At 35.5% G+C, this 21953-nt stretch overlaps 1 protein-coding gene across 4 annotated transcripts in view; it reads left to right on the top strand.

The window, feature by feature from the left end:
• Positions 1-21953, top strand: part of LOC148951019 (vacuolar protein sorting-associated protein 18 homolog) — an 86852-nt gene that overhangs the window by 57778 nt on the left and 7121 nt on the right. For all 4 annotated transcript variants that reach the window (XM_089090561.1, XM_089090560.1, XM_089090562.1 and 1 more), the window contains 3 exons: positions 10808-10905; positions 11238-11406; positions 16728-16867. In XM_089090561.1, coding sequence (XP_088946687.1) covers positions 10808-10905; positions 11238-11406; positions 16728-16867 — 407 coding nt within the window. The remainder of the gene's footprint in view (positions 1-10807; positions 10906-11237; positions 11407-16727; positions 16868-21953) is intronic.

Here is a 21953-nt window from a genome sequence, read left to right as displayed (position 1 = left end):
AAAAATACAAATTTCCACATTATGCAGATAGGAGCTTGAAACCTCTACTGTGGGGTTATCTGATACGCTGAATCTGACGATGGGATTTTCGTTAAGGTTCTATGAATTTTAGGGGGTGTTTCCACCTTTTTCGAAAATAAGGCAAATTTTATAAGGTTCGTAACCTTTAACAGGTAAGATTAAACTTGATGAAACTTATACAAAATTTAAACTTTACTGAAAAAATGTAATTGTGTTCACTTTTGTGACTTTGATTGATCAAAAAATATTCACATTTTGATTACTAGATATCACTATGTCCATAATAAAATAACAATGCAAATTTATCTACATTGTTTCAGCAATGTGACATTTATGTTTTGGCCTTGGAATTTTGCACCCAACTTATGTTAATTTCTGCTCGTTTTGAGTTTGACTCGGTTAATTATTGTAATTTCTGTTTGTTTTGGGTTTCATTTATTTATCGATTCTGATTTGTGGTAGTTTTACGCTTGGTAGATTCTTTGATTTTATTTTTGCTCATTTTTTGTTTAATGGAGTTCTTTACTTTTCTTTGAAAAACTTATTTTGTGGAAAATTTTTTTAAATTAATTTCTGTTCGTTTTATATTGACAAAGTCTTTTCAGGGAAAAAGGAAATAATACTTTAAATCTTTTCGTTTTTTAAGACTTTATAGTTTGGCCTTTTATTTGTATGCTGGAGGAAATTTTTCAGCGATTTTTAACAACATACACCCTTTTAAAAATCTGGACACAAATAGTACTGTTTAATTTAGTTTCATACCTCTTCTAGTTGACCTGAAATGGAAAACTTGATACCATTCGCAAAAAAATATGTTTACTTTCTTTGATAGCTTGGATACACTTACGTTATTTTGATTTGGTTAAATTTTAAAAGCAGAAATGGGAGGGTGGGAGTGGAAGGGGGATTAGTTGCCCTCAAATCACTTTCGACTATTAAAAAGGGCATCAGCCCTTTCTATTTTCAATCGAATGAGCCCTTTTCGAAGTTCCCACGACAACTCCTTCGATACGAAGTGTTCTGGTCTAAACAACAGGAACAACAAAAAATAATACATTCTACCCACTTCGATCTTTGCTATAAAAATCTCAATCCTTCCAATCACTTTTGACTCTTAAAAAGGGCACTAGCACTTTCGATTTCCAATCGAATGAGCCCTTTTGGAAACGACAACGCTTTCTATAAGCACCTTATATGCCCCTTGGGCATAAATTACAACCCTTACCCTAAGGTCAGTTAGGGTGGTTGTAATCCTCTAAGACCGAATTTCCAGAACTTTCATCTACGTTAAACAACATGGCTATCTCAAAAATCTGATTGGATGTGTTTGGGGAAATGGTGGGCGTGAGAGGGGCGGTAGTCGCTCTCCAATCATTTTCAACTATTAAAAATGGCCCTAGCCCTTTTAATTTCCAATCAAATGAGTCCTTTTGAAGTTTCTACGACAATACTTGCAATAAAAATCTTAAATGCCCCCAGGGCATAACTTACAGCCCTTGCCCTGAGTGCTGGGGGGGGGGGGGTGTCACTCTCAAGGACCTAATGTCTATAAATCTTTACTACGTTGAACAAAATGGCTATCTGAAAATTTTGATTGGATATGTTTGAAGGAATGGTGGGCGTGAGAGGGGTCTTAGTTACCCTCAAATCACTTTCGACTATAACAAAGGGCACTAGCCCTCTCATTTTCTAATTGAATGAGCTCCTTTTGAAGTTTTACGACAACTCTATCTATAAAAACCTTATATGCCCCCAGGGCAGAACTTACAACCTTTGCCCTTGGGGCTCTGGGGGGTTTGTCATCCTTAAATACATAATTTCCAGAATTTTTAACTACGTTGAACAAAATGGCTATCTCTAAACTTTGATTGAATGGTTTTGGAGAAATGGTGGGCGTAAGAGGGGGGTTAATTACTCTCCATTCACTTTCGACTATTAGAAAGGGCAATTTCAATTTCCAATCAAATGAGCCCTTTTTGAAATTTCTTTAACAATTTTCTATATAAACTTTATATGCCCCCTGGGCATAACTTACAACCCTTGCACTGAGGGCTCTGAGGTTGTTATCCTCCTAAAAGACCTAATTTCAAGAACTTTCAACTACGTTGAACAAAATCGATATCTCAAAATTTTGATTGGATGTGTTTGGAAAATGGTGGGTGTGAGAGGGGCGTTAGTCGCTCTCCAATCCCTTTCAACTATTAATAAAGGCACTAGCCCTTTCAATTTCGAAGTTTCTACGCTTTCAATAAAAACCTTATACGCCCCCAGGGCATAACTTACACCCCTTGCCCTGAGGGCTGTGGGGGGGGGGGAGGGTTGTCATCCTCAAAGACCTAATTTCCAGAACTTAAAACTACGTTGAATAAAACGGCTATCTCAAAGTTTTGATTAGATGTGTTTGGGGAAAAGGTGGGCGTAAGAGGCGGGATAGTTGCCCTCTAATCACTTTCGACTATTAAAAAGGGCAATAGCCCTTTAAATTTCCAATCGAATGAGCCTTTTTTGAAGTTTCTACGACAACGCCTTCTATAAAAAAAAACTTATATGGCCCCAGGGCGTAACGTACAACCCTTGCCCTAAAGGCTGTGGGGGACTGTCCTCAAAAAAATAATTTCTATCTTAAAATTAACGACGCTGAACAAAATGGCTATCTCAAAATTTTTATTGGATGTGTTTCGGGAAATGGTGGGCGTGAAAGGGGTGTTAGTTGTCTTCCAATCACCTTCAACTATTAAAAAGGTTACAAGTCACTCCAATTTCCAATTGAATGAGCGCTTTTTGAAGTTTCTATGACAACTTCTTCGATACGAAGTGCCCTGCTCTAAAGGAAAAAATTAATAAATAATAGTGTGCCAACATCGTACTTATATGCCCCTGGGGTATAACTTAAAACCCTTGCCTTGAGGGTTGTGGGGGAGTATCATCCTCTTTACTTAGTCCCCGTTTCTTGTCTCGTTCTCGAGTGTCCCCGTTCTTTACTTCGGCAGCGCGATCGTGCTGCCTATGATTTATACAAGAAATTTTTATATAAACCTTATATGCCCCCAGGGCATAACTTACAACCCTTGCACTGAGGAATCTGAGGGTGTTATCATCCTTAAACACCCAATTTCCAGAACGTTTAACTACGTTGAACAAAATGGATATCTCAAAATTTTGATTGTATGTTTTTTGGAATATGGTGGGCGTTAGAGGGGCGTTAGTTACTATGTAATCATTTTCAACTATTAACTTAGGCACTAGTCCTTTCAATATCCAATTGAATGAGCCCTTTTGTAGTTTCTACGTCAACGCTTTCAATAAAAACTTTATATGCCCCAGGCCATAACTTACAACCCTTGCCCTTAGGGCTGTGGGGGGAGGGGTTGTCATCCTTAAAGACCTAATTTCCAAAACTTTCAACTACGTTGAATAAAATGGCTATCTAAAAATTTTGATTCGATGTGTTTGGGGAAAAGCTGGGCGTGAGAGGAGGGTTAGTTGCCCTCAAATCACTTTCGACTATTAAAAAGGGCATTATCCCTTTGAATTTCAAATCGAATGAGCCCTTTTTCAAGTTTCTACGACAAAGATTTCAATAAAAACCTTATATGCCCCCAGGGCATAACTTATAATCCTTGCCCTGAGGGTTGTGGGGGAGTGTCCTCCTCAAAAATATATTCTCTATCTGGAAATCAACTACGCTGAACAATGGATATCTCAAAGTTTTGATTGTATGTATTTGAGGGAATGATGGGCGTGGGGGGGGGGGCTAGTTGCCCTCAAATCACTTTCGACTATTAAAATGGGCACTAGCCCTTTGAATTTCCAATTGACTGAGCTTTTTTTTGAAGTTTCTACGACAACGCCTTCTTTAAAATTCTTATATGCCCCCAGGGCATAACTTAAAACCCTTGCCCCGAGGGTTGTGGGGGAGTGTCCTCCTCAAAAAGATAATTTTCTATCTGGAAATCAACTACGCTGAACAAAATGGCTATCTCAAAATTTTGATTGGATGTGTTTGGGGGAATGATGGGCGTGGGGGGGGGGGCTTGTTACCCTCTAATCACTTTCGACTATCAAAAAGGGTACTAGCCCTTCAAATTTCCAATCGAATGAGCCTGTTTTGAAGTTTCGAAGACAACGACTTATTTAAGAACCTTATATGCCCACAGGGCATAACATAAAACCCTAGCCCCGAGGGTTCTGGGGGAGTGTCTTCCACAAAAAGATATTTTCTATTAGTAAATCAACTACGCTGAACAAAATGGCTATCTCAAAATTTTGATTGGATGTGTTTGGGGGAATGAGGGCGTGAGGGGGACTAGTTGTCCTCCTATCACTTTCGACTATTAAAAAGGGCACTAGCCACCCCAATTTCCAATCGAATGAGCCCTTTTCTAAGTTTCTATGACAACTCCTTCGATACGAAGTGCCTGTCGAAGAAAGAAGGAAAAAAAAACACCTTGTGGCCACATCGTTCATTACTTAGGCAGCGCTTGCGCGCTGCCTATGATATTATGCCATATGTTATATGTCCTAAGGCCAAGCGTAAAGCAATATCGATAAAAAGCGTACATATAAGCACTAAACAATTTAACAAAGAAAAGGTTTGCTTGTCATTAAATAAATGGTATCAGAATAACGGCTATTGATTGAAACGCTGATTCAGGATCGCTCAAAAGCAACTTTTAACATTGGTGTTAGAAAATGGTTAATTCTAAGTTTCTTGCACATTATATAATGATGAAACTATTTACCTGGATGATTATATACTATAATTTATACAATTCTAGTTCTTCTCTAAATCGAAATACTCAATTGGCTTTGATTTTGCACTGGAGTTGCACATTCTAGTTTGCTATTTCCTGCTTTGCTCAATTTAAGATTATGCTTGCATTATATATATATATATATATATATATATATATATATATATATATATATATATATATATATATATATATAAAAGAAAGAAAAATTAATTGAAAAAAAAAACATATCAGCAAATAATTATTACTTCCGCCCCTAAAAAACAAAGCTTATCCGTGGGCGAGGAAGAGAAAAAAAATCCTTAAAACAAAGAACCCTTGGCCACCGATACCACTAATACCATCACACTAAACAATAAATACAAAATAATATCATATATTATACTTCCTCTGGGAACATCATATCAACAGAACCCCCACAACAAATAAATCAATCAATCAATCCAAACTCATATTCAGCAAACAGCAGTTCCTTAATGATTTTTCTAAAAATATTAGGGTCACCAATAGTCTTAATATCACCATTCAAACTATTCCATTTCCGTGTACCTCTATAAAAAACAGAAAAACATGAACGGGAAGATATACCTCTAGGTACACAGAAGTCCGCGCTACCCCTTGTATCATGAGAATGAACAGTAGACCTAATGGACAATTAATCACCAAAACAACGATGCTGAACATCCTGTTGCAGTTCAAAAATAAAGCACAATATATAGAATTCACGAAGGCCTGCAACCGGCAAAATTTTAAAGTTCGGTGAATTTCTCGAACAGACATACGTGGAGATATACTGGCTAAAATTCTTACGGCATGATTTTGTAGAACTCTTATTGGTTTTAGGATAGAAGAAAAAGTAGAGAGCCAAATACTCGAGCAATAAAGTATATACGGGTGTATTAAAGAAAAATAAAGATGGTGATGGAAAGACTTGGGGAGAAAACGTTGGAGTTTCTTCATTATACCGACAATTCTTGCCAAAATTTTGCTACTTAAAGTTACATATTCCTTAAAACATAGAGTTTCATCTATCACAATCCCAAGGTATTTAAGAGATGCAGTCTGTTTTATAACGTTATTGGGCATATTTAATTCCCTGATCCATGGGTAAATGTCTGATTATCACGAGAAAATAATAAAGTTAGACTTAGCCATGTTAATCCTTAATTTATTTACCCTCAGCCATGCTATAATTCTATTAACTAATTCCTTCATGGACATCTGCAGCAGCTCCGCTGTCTTAGCTGTGCTAATGACTGTTGTATCATCAGCAAAAAGTAAAATTGTTTCATTAGTCGGGTTTACCGTTAGTTCATTTATTCTATAGCAAAAATTATTCAGACAATTTGGTAAATCATTAATAAATATCAAGAATAATATAGGGCCAAGAACTGATCCTTGCGGAACACTTATTTCAATACGCTTTTTTTCGGAAGAAGAATCATTTAGTGGGACATACTGATAACGATTGCTTAAAAAACTTCTTAAAAAATTTAATGATTTACCCCTCAAACCATACACCTCACACTTCTTAAGTAGAAGTTCATGATCAACAGTGTCGAAAGCTTTCATCAGATCTAAAAATATAGCACTTATTTTAAAACCTTTATTTAATACGTCATTAATAATAGTTGTCAAATAAATCATTGCCTGTTCCGTTGTCCTTTTTCTACGGAACCCAAATTGTGTCTCTACCAGTAACTCTACCAGTGTAACTCTGTGTCTCTGTAACTCTGTGTCAGTAACTCTGTGTCTCAACCAATGTCTCTACCAGTTTTTTGATCCTCCAAAAAACTCATCATTCTAATACTAAAACACTTCTCTAAAACACGGGAAATGATGGGTAAAACAGATATCGGTCTATAGTTTCCTGGGTCATTTTGAATACCACCCTTATGAAATGGGGTTATACGGGCAACTTTAAAACAGTCTGGGAATTTTCTTTGACGAAAACACTCATTAATTAACCCACATAAAACTTCAGCTATAACAGGAAAAATACATTTAAGTGTTTTTGGAGTAATATGATCGCTACCAGATGAATTACTAAGCAACCCATAAATAATTTTTTGATTTTTATTAACTGTTGGAAGTCTAAGGTGAAGAGATACTTCAATTGGCCCTCGGTAAGGACTCGAACGTTGGATCACCACTATCAGGTACAACTGACATAGCTAAATTCAGACCGATATTCGAAAAATAACTATGAAATTCGTTGCATATGTCCTTTTCAGAATTCAAAGTCTTTCCCATTACACTAACTAATTCATCAGGTACACTATTTAGTTTTAATCAAATCACTTCTTTTATTAGTCCCCAGGTTTTCTTAGGGCATCCTTCGACCTCCTTAAACTTTTTCTCAAAATATTTCTATTTTTCATTTCTTAAAATTGTATTCGAACTATTTCGAAAAATTTTATATAACTACTTACTTTCTAGTGTTGGGTTATTTATTTGAGCTCTAAGTAATTCGTCTCTTGCATTTATTTGGTTCAAAATCACTGGACAAATCAAAGGTTTTTTATTTGAGGGTTTTCTATTAAAAAGTTTCAACATGACTACTTGACGTATCAAACTCTGCAACTTTTCATAAAATAAAACAAACTTAGAATTTGCGTCCTGAACTGTGCCTAGAACATCGTACCAATCCACCTTTTCTATATCATTTTTAAGTTTTACCATCGCGTTTTTACTGATCACTGGAATCTTTGATTTTTTGCCTTTAACCACCTTCGTGACAGTTCTAAAGCTAGCTGAAACTCCAAAGTGGTCAGATACATCGTTGATAAGGACCCTGGGAAGACTCAAGGGTACATTAGAAAGGATGTTATATATATATATATATATATATATATATATATATATATATATATATATATATATATATATATATATATATATATGTATATATATATATTCCAAGTATACAAAATTCATTAAGTTTAATGTTTAATGTTATCCGTCAAGAATTGCGAGTCTGAGAAAATTTGCCCAATTTATGAAATAGAGGAGAAACACCCCAAAAATTTAAGATATCTTAATGAAAACCACAACATCAGATTCAGCATATGACAAAACCAAGCTCCTATATACAAAAGTGCGGAATTTTGCTTTTTTGCCAGAATGCGTGTTTATTTTTTATTTATGTTTTTTATGGATGATTTTATCGAACCAGTGATCCTAGAAGATCGGGCGAGCGATCATTTGATTGGAAATCGGAAGTTCTAGTGCCTTTTTCAATTGACCAATAAGATTGAAAAACAACTAGCCTCTTTCCGTGCCCTTTTTTTCATCAAGACATTCCACCAAAATTTTGAGATAGCAATTTTTTTCAGCATAGTTGAAAGGTGCAATAATATGCCTTTGGGTATGGCATGACCCCCATATTCCTTGGGGAAAGGGCTGTAAGTTACACAATTTGCTCGTTGTTTACATATAGTATTAGGTTTTTGGATATATACGATTTCTTTTTAGGGGGGGGGGGGGGTTCTCCATGGGGAGCATTTTCTGTGGAAAGTAAAGTCTCCCGGGTGAATGTTAAATGAGAGGGGAAGGGGATTTCCTTGCGTGATTTGAAAAACAATTAGAAATAAAAATAAAAAAAAACAAGTTTTTTTCAACTGAAAGCAAGGAGCAATATTAAAACTTAAACGAATAGAAATTATTCTGTATATGAGGGGGATGATCTGTCCCTTCTTCAACCCTTGCTCTTTACGCTTAAGTCTAACTTGTTGTCCCAGTTCTTTAACAAAGAATGCTCAAACACAAGGCGCGTTGAATTTGAATTAAAAGTATTTTAAAGAACTTCAAGACTTTAGCGTAAAGAGCGAGCGTGAACGTATATGAAGGGGGACAACCGTCATCATACCCTAAAGTTTAAATTCTTTAAGAAAAACTACTCAAACACAAGGCCTGGTGAATTTAAGTGAGAGGTGTTAAAAAAAAAATTTCAGGGGTTAAGCGTAAAGAGCATGTGCATTCGTATTTGAGGGGGGGGGGGTAACCCCCCTCATGTACGAAGTAATTTTTTTCATTGTAAGTTTTAGTGTTGCTCCTTATTTTTAGTTGAAAAAACGTATGTTTCTGTTTAATCACTAATTAAAACAACAATGTAGGCTAAGATTATCATGAATTATTTCAAAGTTTGCTTATCGAAGTCATAAATCAAACAGTTCGTGGTAACGTTTCAACTGAAAGTAAGAAGCAACATTAGAACTTAAAACGAACAGAAATTATTACGTATATGAGGGGGTTCTCCCCCAAGTCAATACCTCGCTCTTTACGCTACAGTTTTTTTTAGTACTTTCAAAAGAGCTATCTTTTCTAATTAAACGGCCTTTGTGATTCAGGGGTTTGTGAATTAAAATTTTTTTTAACTTTTATCGTGAAGAGCGTGGTATTGACTAAGGGGGAACCCCCTCATATACATAATAAAATATACGTATTAAAAAAAAACAACAAAAAAAACAAGCAATACGGCTCAATAGTAATCGAAACTTTTAAAAACGGAATTTTGATGACAATAAATGTATTAAAAGAATGCGCTTATAATGCTGATACTAAATATATAAATTTTATTAAGTTTAGTATTACTCATCAAAGGCTACGATCCTGAGAAAATTTACCTGATTTTTTATAGAGGGGGGAAACATCCGCTACAAGTGAAAGAATTTTAATGAAAATCACACCGTCAGATTCAGCGTATCAGAAAACCCTATTACATAGGTTTCAAGCTCATATCTGGAAAAATCTGCAACTTTGTATTTTTTGCCAGAAGAAAAATATACGAATATAGAAGTTCATTACGTAAGATAATTTGTAAATTACGTCAGAACCAAATTTAGAGACAGCCATTTAGCAAAAGAAAAGTAAAATTTTTATTAAAATTTTTTTTACATAGTCAATGACGGCGATCAAAAATAAAAGCTGCATTAACTAAAAAACGATCAGAAATTAAATAAAAAAAACAAGTTTTTTAAACTGAAAGTAAGGAGCGACATTAAAACTTAAAACGAACAGAAATTATTCCGTATATGGAAGGGGCTGTCCCCTCCTCAACGCCTTGCTCTTTACGCTAAAGTTTGACTCTGTCTCACAACTTTATTTTTTAAAACAATTAAAAACTTTAGCGTAAAGAGCGAGGCGTTGAGGAGGGGACAGCCCCTTTCATATACGGAATAATTTCTGTTCGTTTCAAGTGTTAATGTTGCTCCTTACTTTCAGTTTAAAAAACTTGTTTTTTTTTATTTAATAAATTATAAAGAATCATGAAACAGAAAGTCAGAAATACTGCTTGAGCCAGACACATACCAAGTATATGTCTTGGGGTGGGGATAAGATTTTTTTGGAGGTAGACTTGACATTTTGGAGGGAGGGGAATAGGGAAAAACTTGGGGGAATATAGACAAACTTTATGCAAGACCTTTATAGGGAAAGACCCAAAAACAGTGACAGCCGTGTACAGTTGGCAACCCTGCGGACCGGTACTTTGAGCTGTAAATGATTTTACTTATTAGTTGTCATGAATCAGCGTGACGGCTATCCAAACAGGATTATGTGACATCGCAATTTGCGGGATGATCAATGACAGCTCTGTGGGCATTCTTCAGCATCCGTATCATCCCAAGACGTATCAAAAATCGCCGGCCCTCAAGATAAGAGTTGAATCTTCAGAACTTGGCCTTGGATACTGGATGAATTACAGTAAAGAATTCAAGACAATATTTATTGCATCCCAGTCGAAATGTTGTACCAACTAATTTAAAGCCCCAATCGCAGATCGGAGGAATGCTTGCCCATGGGAGGACGCAATTTTCAGATAATAATATTGATCATTGGCGTGAATTTATGGGGGAGCATTTGCTTCCTAGCTTCCTAGAATATGGTGAAAACAATGCTAACACTGAAAGTTCCATGTTGCAACCGAATGTCAAAAGCGTTACAGAACATAATTAAAGTTGTGATAGATAGCGTTGATTCAATGAACCCTGTATGTCTTATTTTCATGCTTCAAAGAATATTTTATTTGACAGGCCTATAGCGATCATCTTGATCAACTTAAAGAAGAAATGGACGAGGCAACGAAATCAGCAGAAGCCATCCGTCAAGAAATCTCCATTGTGAAAAGCAGGTCATAATTCTTTTTTAGTTTTTCTCTTTCTTTCCTCTCTCTCTCTCCCCCTCTCTCCCCTTTCTCTCTCTCCCACTCCTCTTCTCTCTCTCTTTCTCACTGTTTCTTTCTTTTTTTTTATTTCTTCTTTATTTTAGGTAATGGGTTTCTTTCTGCGTGCATGGGTATTTACTCTTTTTATAAATCTGACCTACTCAGTTTGAAATTTGAAGCTGTCATATACTCTATCTCGGGTTTCCATTCGCCCTGTACCTCTTTCTGTTCTCGCACTCACTTTTATTATGTTTGTAACTAAATATTAATCGGGTCTTAACAGTTTTGTTTTGTTGCAGGCCAATTCTTATCAAATCCAACGAAAGATGTTCTATATGTCACAAAACTTTGTTGATATCTAGCGTGTACATTTTCCCATGCAGTCATAATTTCCATGCATATTGCTTAGAAGCAGAAGTCCTACCCCAATTAAGTGGCATCAAGAAGGAACGAATTCATGATCTTAAGGTTGCAATCTTTTTTTTTTTGTTTTTTTTTTTGGCGTGATTTTCAAAAACAGTACAGTCATTTAATCCATTGGTACAATGTATGATCAGGGCTAGATCTAAAGGGACGGGGTAGAAGGAGGTACAGGTCTCAGACACTAGAGAAAGATGCTTAAAGATATGTTAATTTTCTTCCTTGAGACAAAAAAAATCAACTTTTTTCAAAAAATATTTTTCTTTTGGTGTATTTTAAATATATAATTTATTTGTTAAAAAAAATTCATGATCTAAATGTGAATTTTTTTTCACTCGGTTCTATAAAACAATAAAATGCAGTAATCTAACCCCTAAGTATGGTATACAACCAGTGCTAGATTTTAAGGGCTAGGGGCAGAAGGGGACACGGCCCTCTGATGCTAAAGAAAGTGGTGGCAAAGAGACATTTTTTATCATGTTTTAGACTAAATAAATTGACTGTCTTAAGGAAAATCTTTTTTCTTTGTATTTTAACTATAAAATTGAATTGTTTTGGAATTTTTTAATTTTTTTATTTAAGAAACTGCTATCCATCACTATTACTTTTAAAGGTAGTATAGGATATTTCCACATTTTTGAGACAATGGCCAAAACCTGTTTGCTGCGGTGCTCTCAACAGGAATATTAGCAGAGCTGTGTAGATCTGGAGGAGCAAAGTGCCATTGAGCGCATGTTGCCTCACTGATCATTCTGTGAGACCAGCTCTGCAAATGCTTTTTGGTCATTGTGTCTGAAGTGCCAAGATGTAGGATAAAACGTTCAAGGATGGCACTGTACTTTGCAGCAGAAATAAATATCATATGGTAAGAACAAAACATCAGCTGCCAGTATGTTTCACTTCACTAGTACAAGACAAAATCAAGTTAACCGAGCGATGTGCATATTACTGATATGGATTGGTATGTGCGCAGTTGAGCATTAGAAGAAGTGTTTTGCGTTGTCAAAAATTGAATTTTGTAATATTGGCTTTTATATGGTCAAAAATAATTGGTTTGGTGTTAAATTAGTTTTTGCGATGCAATCGCCCGAAAATAATGCAATGGTTATTTTTTTATTAATTTATTGAGCATATTTGAACAAACCTATAAACTTCTCCAAAATACTGTCCTTGGGCCTCTTATACATTTTTTCCAGTGACTCTGCCATGAACGGAACGCGTTCTGGAAGGTGTCTTCGTGAGCCTCTCGCATGATCTTTGTAACGGCTGTTCGGATCTCGTCTATGGACGAAAAATGGGCTCCTCTCAGGACTGCCTGTATCCGAGGGAACAAAAAAAAGTCTGGTGGAGTGACGTCAGGACTATAGAGAGGAGACTATCAGGGCTATTGTCGTGATTGAGTTGCCAGGTAGTCGAAATTTATTTTTTCGTCTTGATGACCCTTTTCCGGAACCGTTCCAGCACATTCAAAGTGTAGGCAGCGTTAACTGTCTGTTGTTGAGGTGCACGACCTCTTATGGACCACTCCTTTGCTGTCAAAAAAGATAATGGGTATTGTTATTACTTTTCATTTGCTCATTCTTTTCTGTTTGGGTTTGGGACTGGTTTGTGAATCATCCCTAGCTTTGGCGCTTTGTTTCTTGGTCGCTAATGAAATCCTAGGTTTCATCACAAGTGATGACGTATTTCAAATAATCAGATGCATTTTCAATACGTTGCAAAAGTTCCTTTGAATTTTCTGCTCGGTTGGTCTTTTGGTCCTCTGACAGAACATTGATCTCGAGCCTGGCGTACACTTTGCTCACCGCTAAACCTTCAGTAACAATGCAACACAACAGCAGACGAAAAGCTTACTTTATTGGCGTCCATCTTGATACTCAATCGACGGTCACAGTTGGACAATTATGGAGCACAATCCCCTTGTTGTCTGTTTGGCTGGTTGACAGCCACCCAAAGGGTTGGTTGTTGTAAACCTTCTGGCTCTCCTTAAAGGCCTTTACTCAGCTCAAAGTTTGTGAGTGTAACAGACAAGAGCTTCACAAATCAATTTTCAGTCTCCTCAAGAGACACTTTCAGTTTAGCACAAAACTTAATCGTTTAACGGTGCTCGATCATCGATTTTTTTTTGCATGCATAGTCGGTATGCCGAGGTTCACTATAACTGACGTCCTGCTACCTCCATAGCTAAAAGAGCACTGAGGTCGGTTCTGTGACAAAGCTTAGCTTCCAGCTCACATACTCCAAGTGGTTCGATCCAACTCCGATTAATAAGTGCGACATGGGAAATTCAATCGCATTAATTTTGGAACGCACTATTAGGTCCTCCCACACCTAGAGGTGTATAATGCAGCGATGATAGCCCTCAGATTTGGCTGACCTTGTGTCACGACAAGATGATAAAAAACTCAAGAAGGAGAAAATACGAGAATGTTTCCAGCCAGTGAAAAAGTGAAAATGCAATGCAAATATTGTGGCCGAGATCTCTGCTCAGCCGGACTCAGTGCAAAGATAGAAGAATAATAAAAGACCATAAAACAAAACCACTAAAATAAATAAAAATAAACCGTAAAAAACAACTGCTAAAACAAATAAACCCTTTCCATGTAACGGTGAAAGGTTCTGTGACCGATTTTGGCACGATCTTGTTGCAGGGATCAATTTCAGAAGCCAATACAGTTTTTTTTATTCAAGAAGCCAAGCGAATTCAGAGATTTTCCTGAGGCCAATTGGACCAACTTCATACTCAAATGTACTTAAGTATATGCTTCATTCTCAAGTGTGTGCAAAAGATTCTTAACAATTTTTCTTCCAGGCTTTTGTAGATGAAGAGAAAATCTGTCATTTGTAAGTGACGAGGCACTTATATTTTTCAGCAATAGTAAGTGACACAAGCTCCCCCTGGGCATGCATGGGGTGCTATTCAATTCCAAGTAACCATCAATATTATGATAATATTTAAGACGGTTTTGATGCTCAAAACTGTGGATGGATTTGGGATTTTTTGCTTGCCCAAAATATTGGTTAATTTCCTTTACCAATTACTAATACCACTCGCACTTACTGCGGCACCGACTGCAGCACTGTGGTCTACATAGCTGTGCACGCTCCTGCTCTGTCCCAATATATTCTAAGCTTCCCTCTTTACACCCTTCCAAGAAGTTCCATTTTTCCTTATATCCTCTATTACGACCTCTTTCCACCTTCCCACGACCTCTTCACCAAAATGCGTAGAAGAAAATAAACTGTATTCACGTTCAAAATTGATTTAAAAATGTCACTTAATGGCCTGTAATCCAGACCGGCAAAACAGTCCATCCTTAGCGCCAATATAAATTACTTTAAAAAAAACTTTTCGCAACCTTTTCGCAAGCTAACCAATGATCTGCATTGCACAGGTACCGATCTCCTGATGCAATGCGTGGTTAGGGGTAAATCATCCGAAGATTCCCGTGTTTTTTCCCCCAGGTTTCTCCAGGCACCCATTTAGAGCTGGGTCGACTCTGGCTGAGCTTATAGAGTCACACCATTGACCCCCGTTCCAAACTAAATAACTAGCAACACCAGGACTCAAACCCCTGACCTCAGGAAATGACATCAATAGAAATGACGGACAACGCAAAAACGAAAAAAAATCAGCTATTGGATAGGACCAATTAAGGGTGAACAAAGATTTTAGAATTTTTTTTTTTTTTTTTTTACACAATTCTTCAGAAAAGCTTGAATGCACTGTGGAAAAAGCTTTTGCTGTGGTTATGGTTGGATGGAATCCAACCAACCCCCCACCCCATTCCGTATGCGGAGGCAGCATCTTGTCTAGGGGGGCAGCCGATTTTGCGATGGAAGGGGGGGGATTATGAATGCTTCCCGAGGTCCTTTGAATATGGATCTTTAGAAACTCGGCATTCTATATTTTGTTAAAGTATTCTAAATATAATTAAGATATAATTAATATTCTATATTTCGCTCAGCCTATAGCATCTTCCATATTTTACTTTTCTGGCAATACTATAATATAACAACCCCATCATCCTACTTCCAATTTCCAGAAAAGAAACACCATAAAAGCTATTTGATACAAATCACATTTCGGTTAGATAACAGCTTCTTGTTCTAAAAATTCAATTCAAAAGTTTAAAGCTGGGCAATATTAAATATCAAAATTGATATAGGGGTGACCAACACACATCCTCAGCTGACGCCACATTTTTATACTGAATTCAAATGATTTTTGTCTGTTATTTTTAAATATATATATATCTGAGTCAAATTCATTATCATAGCCCGCCTGCCACATGTGGCATGTGGGCTATTGGTAGGAGGTGTGTGCAAAAATTTACCCAGTATAGGCTAAATTGATAGTTTCACAACTAAATTGAAAAAAAGATCTATAACTATTTTGCAAGCTATTTATTTAATGATTATAATGTTTATTGAATGAAACATAGTTTTAAAAATTAAAGCTAGTAAAAATGTAGCTATAAATATGGCTGAAAAATTATTTAATTGTGGGGTAAGGGAGAGGGAGAGATTGTTGGGGGGGGGGGAGAGATTAGGGGTACAGATACATACCCTCCCTTCTCTTCCTAAATGTGAAAAAGTATATGAAGATGTGCACTTTCAATTATATAACAAGGCGTGTGAGCCTGGCTCACTCGCTGTTGAAGGATTTAAATGATTAAAGATCATTTAAAATTAAAGTGAATAGTTGTATACTATGGCTTCCTCTTGGTATATTGCATCTTTTTATTCAAAATCATGTGTCTGATTATTCATTTCCTTCATTGTGGCTTAAAGTAAAATCTAGAATGTTCAAACTTTAAACTTGCCAGACACTAGTTTGATGAGTATAGTTTATTTTTCTGTATAGGCACGAAACGAAAAAACACACACTTATATATATATATATATATATATATATATATATATATATATATATATATATATATATATATATATATATATATATATATATATATATATATATATATATATATATATATATATATATATATATATATATATATATATATAGATATATATATACAATGTATGTATTTAAAGCCAAATAGCTGGCTTCCTTCTGCTTTTTGTCTAGCAAAAATGTATCTTTTGTGGGCTTTTTGCTGCCTCTCTCGTCTCTTGGGTCTTTGGCCCTCGCATGGTAGGGTTTTTCAAGTCTCCCTTTTTGCTTCAGGCATCATTTTTAAGATTCTAATACCCAATAGCTCTAGGGTATAAATATAAATTTTACGGAATTTTTCTTTCAGTAGTATTTTAAACTAATCTTTCAAGTTTGACATGCGTGGTTCTCTTTTTTCATTGAATTATAGACTTTCTAAACTACAATTACTTTTCCTCTTTTTATCTAGAGGCAACTAGCTTCTCTCAGCACAAAAGATGACACTGGCTCTTTAAAATCTGGTTCTAAAAACGAGCATGATACCCTTAAAGAAGAAATAGATGAAATTCTTGCAGGAGATTGTCTTTATTGCGGAGACTTTATGATTGAGTAAGTATCTTTAGCTTTCTCAGAAGGTTGATCTAAAAATGTTGGGGTATCTTTTTTTTTTTACGCTTTTCTTTTGCTTCTTCTATTAAGGTCCATGATCACTTCCTCAGAAGTCAAACAATATTCCACTAAAACTAGGGTTTCGCTTCGGAATGAGAAATAACAAACTGGAAATGCTTATACACCTCCATTTTGTTGGTTTAAAAGTCGTTTCATAAGTGTAATAAAATCTCGTGTCTGTGTTACAAGTTATTCGAGGTCGAAGGTGATGAGGCTAACCTATGATGGTAACATTTATCATAAAAACTACTGATCACAAAGTTTTCGGAATTTTTTTTTTTTCCGAAATCTTTTCATTCTAATACTTGTTGTAATATTATAAGGAACGGTGATAATGTTAGCATCTTCAAGAGACTAGAGACACGTTGAGGAAACATTTAAAGCAGGGGGTGATTATATAAAAAAAAAAATAAAAATTGCCAAAATCTTCAAAATTAGAAGTGCTAGCTTTTTCCGCGAGAAATATTAAGCAATTAAGCTATTTTCTCATCTGAATTTTGTATCATCTAGACGTAGCTTGTCAGTGCCTACTCTTGTATTCCAGTTGCAAAATACAACTACTAGGAACTTCTAGAAGCTTCGCTCACTTTTTGGTTTTCACTCTTATTTCCTGAATTTTGTCTCATGTTGCTGTTGCTTTCTTCTTCTTCATGTTTCTTCATGTTGCTTTCTTCTTTGTTGCTGGCTTTCCCATCAATCCGTCATTTGTTCACTTAGGTCTAAGATTGCCTGCCTCCCCTACGTATGTGCTGCGAGCAAATAGGCGTAGATAAAACTTGGAAATTTTTAATTGCCCTCTCCTCCCCTTCTCCAATAGTACTTAACCTAAAATTTTTGCCTCGATCTCCCAGATGCAAGACGAAAATAGTAGACTACCAAAAAGAACAACAAAAAGAGTTTTTTAAAATAACATCAAAATTAGTTTATGTGCATTGTTACATTTTTGCAAGTCCGTCAAAAATTTCGGAGGGGGAGCTCCCATCCCTAGATCCCCCCCCCCTCTCCCCCCCGAATACAGCCTTAATCCAGGATAATATGACTGCTGAAACTTTTCTCTCATCCCTCACTGAAGATATCCTCCCCCCTCCCCTTATAATATAGATTAAAGACGAAAAAATTCGTTATTTGTATTGTTTTTTGAAAAGTGTTTAGGAAATATTACTTTTCAAATTTTGAGTATATTCAATTACAGACAAAGTTTTGTTTTCTAGTTTTGTTCAAGAATACTGGTTTTTTATTTCATTGTTTGGTAGTCTTTGCGTCTAGATACTTTACTAAAACACTTGTTTGAGACCCTTGAAGTAAGTCTCATGGTAAAAAGTTCTACGTGGCCTTTTGATTTTATTAATATCACTTTCTAAATTCTTAGGTTTTCATGGCTTCAGGTTTTTCTTTCTTTAGTAAAAGGGGTATGTTTTTGTTTAGGGAATTTTTATTATGCAGTGTTTTATGCTAATTTTAAGAATGTAATTAGATTATTTTTTTTTCGTTTTTTCAACGATCATGATTTTGGGAGTTTTATGTTAGATTTTTGGGTGTTTCAAACAAATCTTATTAGATTTGTACATAAGAATTATGGGTGCTGATAAAGATTATATTTTGAATTAACATTTTTTCACACCTTAGAAATTTCAAAGGCTTGAAACAGAGGAAGATCAAGTTGATATTTTTCTTAGCAAGTAGCCAGTTTTTTAAACTTAATACCAGCAATTTAAAAGGAACCTCGAAAATTATGCGTCGTAGGCAGGCATTGGAAATCGTCGTAAATTTAATCTGAAATCTGGGGAGGGTTAAGGTTCTATTAATCTATTGAAATTAAAATGGTATAAAAATATTGATAAAAAAAGTAGTAAATTATAAAAACCACACCGCCAAAAAAAAAAATAAAAAGCTGTTCACCATCTATAAAAAATTATGCAGATATTTTCTGCATAATTTTTTGCCTTTGCACTTCTGACCACTATAGCGAGTGAGTTAAGCTTTGTATTGTCAAAAGAAAAATTGGTCTTGAACCATCTTTTGGGGGTCATGCATTCTTTTTGACTATTTGTATAGGTCAAAACTTATCACTTAGTAAAAATGATAGTAATCAAGGCCGTATCCAGGGGGCGTCAGGTTTGAACCCCCTCCCCTCCCCCCCCAAAAAAGAATGTCTTTCTGAATCGTAAAAAGGTAACAAAACGATTATATTTTTTTGTGTGTGTTTTTTTAGTTATTTTGTGTGTAACCCCCCCCCCCCGCCGAAAAAAAATCCTTTTGCAAAACCCCTCCCGAAAAAAAGAGCGTGGATATGGCCCTGATAGTAAAGAAGAGTAGGAAATGAGGATTAAGATACAACTTGTATACTCATTAAAGATGTATTAAACATAAAATACTAGTTCTTTTAGGGGTGTAACAGGAAAAATAAAACAAAAAGATAGAAATACATAGAAGACCTTTAAAACGAGTGTTTTAAGTATAGGCAATCAAGCATTAACTAATCACTATTTTTTTTGAAAATAGAGTTTTAATAAACAGTGTCAACTTTGGCGAAATCTAAAAAATTTACAAATAAAAATTTCACTTTTCATAACAACGTAGCGTATCTTTCCACATTTTAAAGTTCGATATATTTTGCTTAAATTACATAATTCACAATTTTATAAGAAACAGTCTATTTCTTTATTTCTACTCCCGCCTTATCTATTTACTAGACGGTTGATGTCCACCTCAACATTTCGGTGAACGTTTATAATGGCTAGTCCTATCAGTTTAAAGCTCTTCGTTAGTATTTCCTCTTCTATTCATCCTAAAATATTCGAATAAAAACCAAAATCGTCAGAAAAAGCTGAACTCTAATAAAGATGCATTTAGGTATCTTAAATGATTATTTTTTCTATTCTATTTTTTATGATTCTATATCTATTCTATTTTATATGATTCTATATCTATTTTTCTTAAATGATTACTCCGACCTTTGAAGGAGTATTTCGACTCATATACTTAGTTTTTTGGCCTTTATTTTAATGTTTTAGGATCAATAGAGGAGGTGATATGTCATATAACGCAGAACTTTAGTTGGATGAAAATAGGCAGTAAAGTGGCCACCATTTGCTCCTAAACATATCCAAAACATAAAACAATAATATGTTTGCACTTCTCATACATTTACTTTCTATTATACAGATCCCCTAAAAAACAACAATATTGTAAAAATCACCCCGCTTCGCAAAAAAAAAAAAGCAAACCCAAATTTTATGACAGCCAAAAAAAGTGATGATATCAATTTCTAAGCCTCTATGCCACAGCAAGACTCAAAAACAAATTTTTGACAGTAAAAAGAAATTTAAATATTAAGTTTTTCAGCCCCGTTGTGACAGTAAAATCCTGAATTATCATTTCTAGAGCGAAAAGAAGTTATAATTTAAATTACCCCTCCTTGTTATTACGAAACGAAGATTCCCTCCCACTTGGCTTTTGTGGTAATACAGACGGACTCCCTTGATAAATCTGCATTTAATTAAATACTTTTAGGCGGTATGCGTCATCAGTAAAATCTAACAGAGACCACACAAAGTAACTGAAACTTTGTTCTTAACAATTTAAAACATTACTAATTCAACTATTAAAAACCAATTACAAAAAAATTAATTTCGTCCCAGCCTCAACCAGAGCAAGCGGTCCCATCCCCAAATCCGTCACTACGTTAGGGATTCCCCCTAACGTTAGGATGGAAATGCACTTAATTTCTTTTTGTTCATTTGTGAAAATTGTGAAGACACTTATTGATATAAAACTGTAATGGAGATTTTCGACCTGCTCTAGTTTGTTCAAATCTATAGGGTTTTCACTCTTTTCGTTTGTTTTTTCTTCTGTTTTCTTTTTTTTTGCAAAATTATATTGAAATTTGAAAAAATACGGTTCTTATAAACATCACCGAAAACATATTGATAATTTCATGAATCTTTAAAATTTCTTAAGGAGCATATTCTAGACTTGATCAGAGTTCTTAACCTCAGATCAGAGGTCTAAACCTCAGAATCAAAGGCTTGCATCTCAAATCCGTTTGATACTTCATTTGTCTTTTTTTTTTATCTTTGTGAGAGGATAAAATGCAAAGTTTGTAGGGTATTTTTGAACTAAATAATTAACAGTAAATTCTATAACGAGGTCCTCAAAACGTGGTCGTGGTCCTATCATCTATAACATGGTCCTTAACAATAATAAAGGGTTGTGATCAATGAAATCTTAACCATCTGAAGGTATGAAAATACTTTCCAAGAATACCTACTTCGAAGAGGATATGATGGACAAATCATTTCTAGATATATTGGGAACTAAGGTCAGCATTTTCTTGATGAGGTACATGTACATAAAAGGGATTTGACTGAAGTCAGAGCCTGAAGTGAGCTCCTTATCTGATGAGGCAAAGTCTGTCTTAGGAGTTCTTTTGTCCGCTGTTTGGGCCAACTACCCATCCAGTCGGTATTTACCAAGTTTTCAAACGGAAAAAAACAGCCTCGGATCGGACTTCCTTCCAGTAGACGACCAAATGCGTTCCCCAAGACAATTCTTTCGGATACGTTTATTGTTACCCACTGCAATGTACGTGGTCTCTGATCCAAGTTGGATCACTTACAGCACATGATGAATGAGGTCTCCCCTTCTGTCATGTGTGTATCCAAGACCAACCTGAATTCTAGCGTCATTGATAGTGAGATCAGTATTACTGGTCACACTCTGCTCAGGCTGGATAGCAAAAACCCAAGAAGCTCGACTTTTGGTGGAGGTGGTGTTGCTATGTACCTTAAAAATAATATCCCTTTTTTGGCACTTTCGATTCTTAGCGATAAGGAGGTCCTTTGGGTTAAAGTAAACCTATCAAACAAATCGTTTGTTATTGATAAAGTCTATAACCCACCAAAGATGAAAATCACCGAACGTCTGGAAGATTGCTTGGAATTTGTGAAGCAAAAGTTCCCTAAATCAGGTATAATAATCCAAGGAGACTTGAACATTCATCATGGCCACTGGCTGAAAAGTCGTA

The sequence above is a fragment of the Artemia sp. Qi Xiang Cuo genome, chromosome 6, assembly GCF_049724085.1.
Source record: "Artemia sp. Qi Xiang Cuo chromosome 6, ASM4972408v1, whole genome shotgun sequence".
In the NCBI taxonomy this organism is placed as follows: domain Eukaryota; kingdom Metazoa; phylum Arthropoda; class Branchiopoda; order Anostraca; family Artemiidae; genus Artemia; species Artemia sp. Qi Xiang Cuo.
The sequence above is the reverse complement of the archived record's forward strand: the minus strand, read 5'-3'. Positions and strand labels throughout refer to the sequence as shown.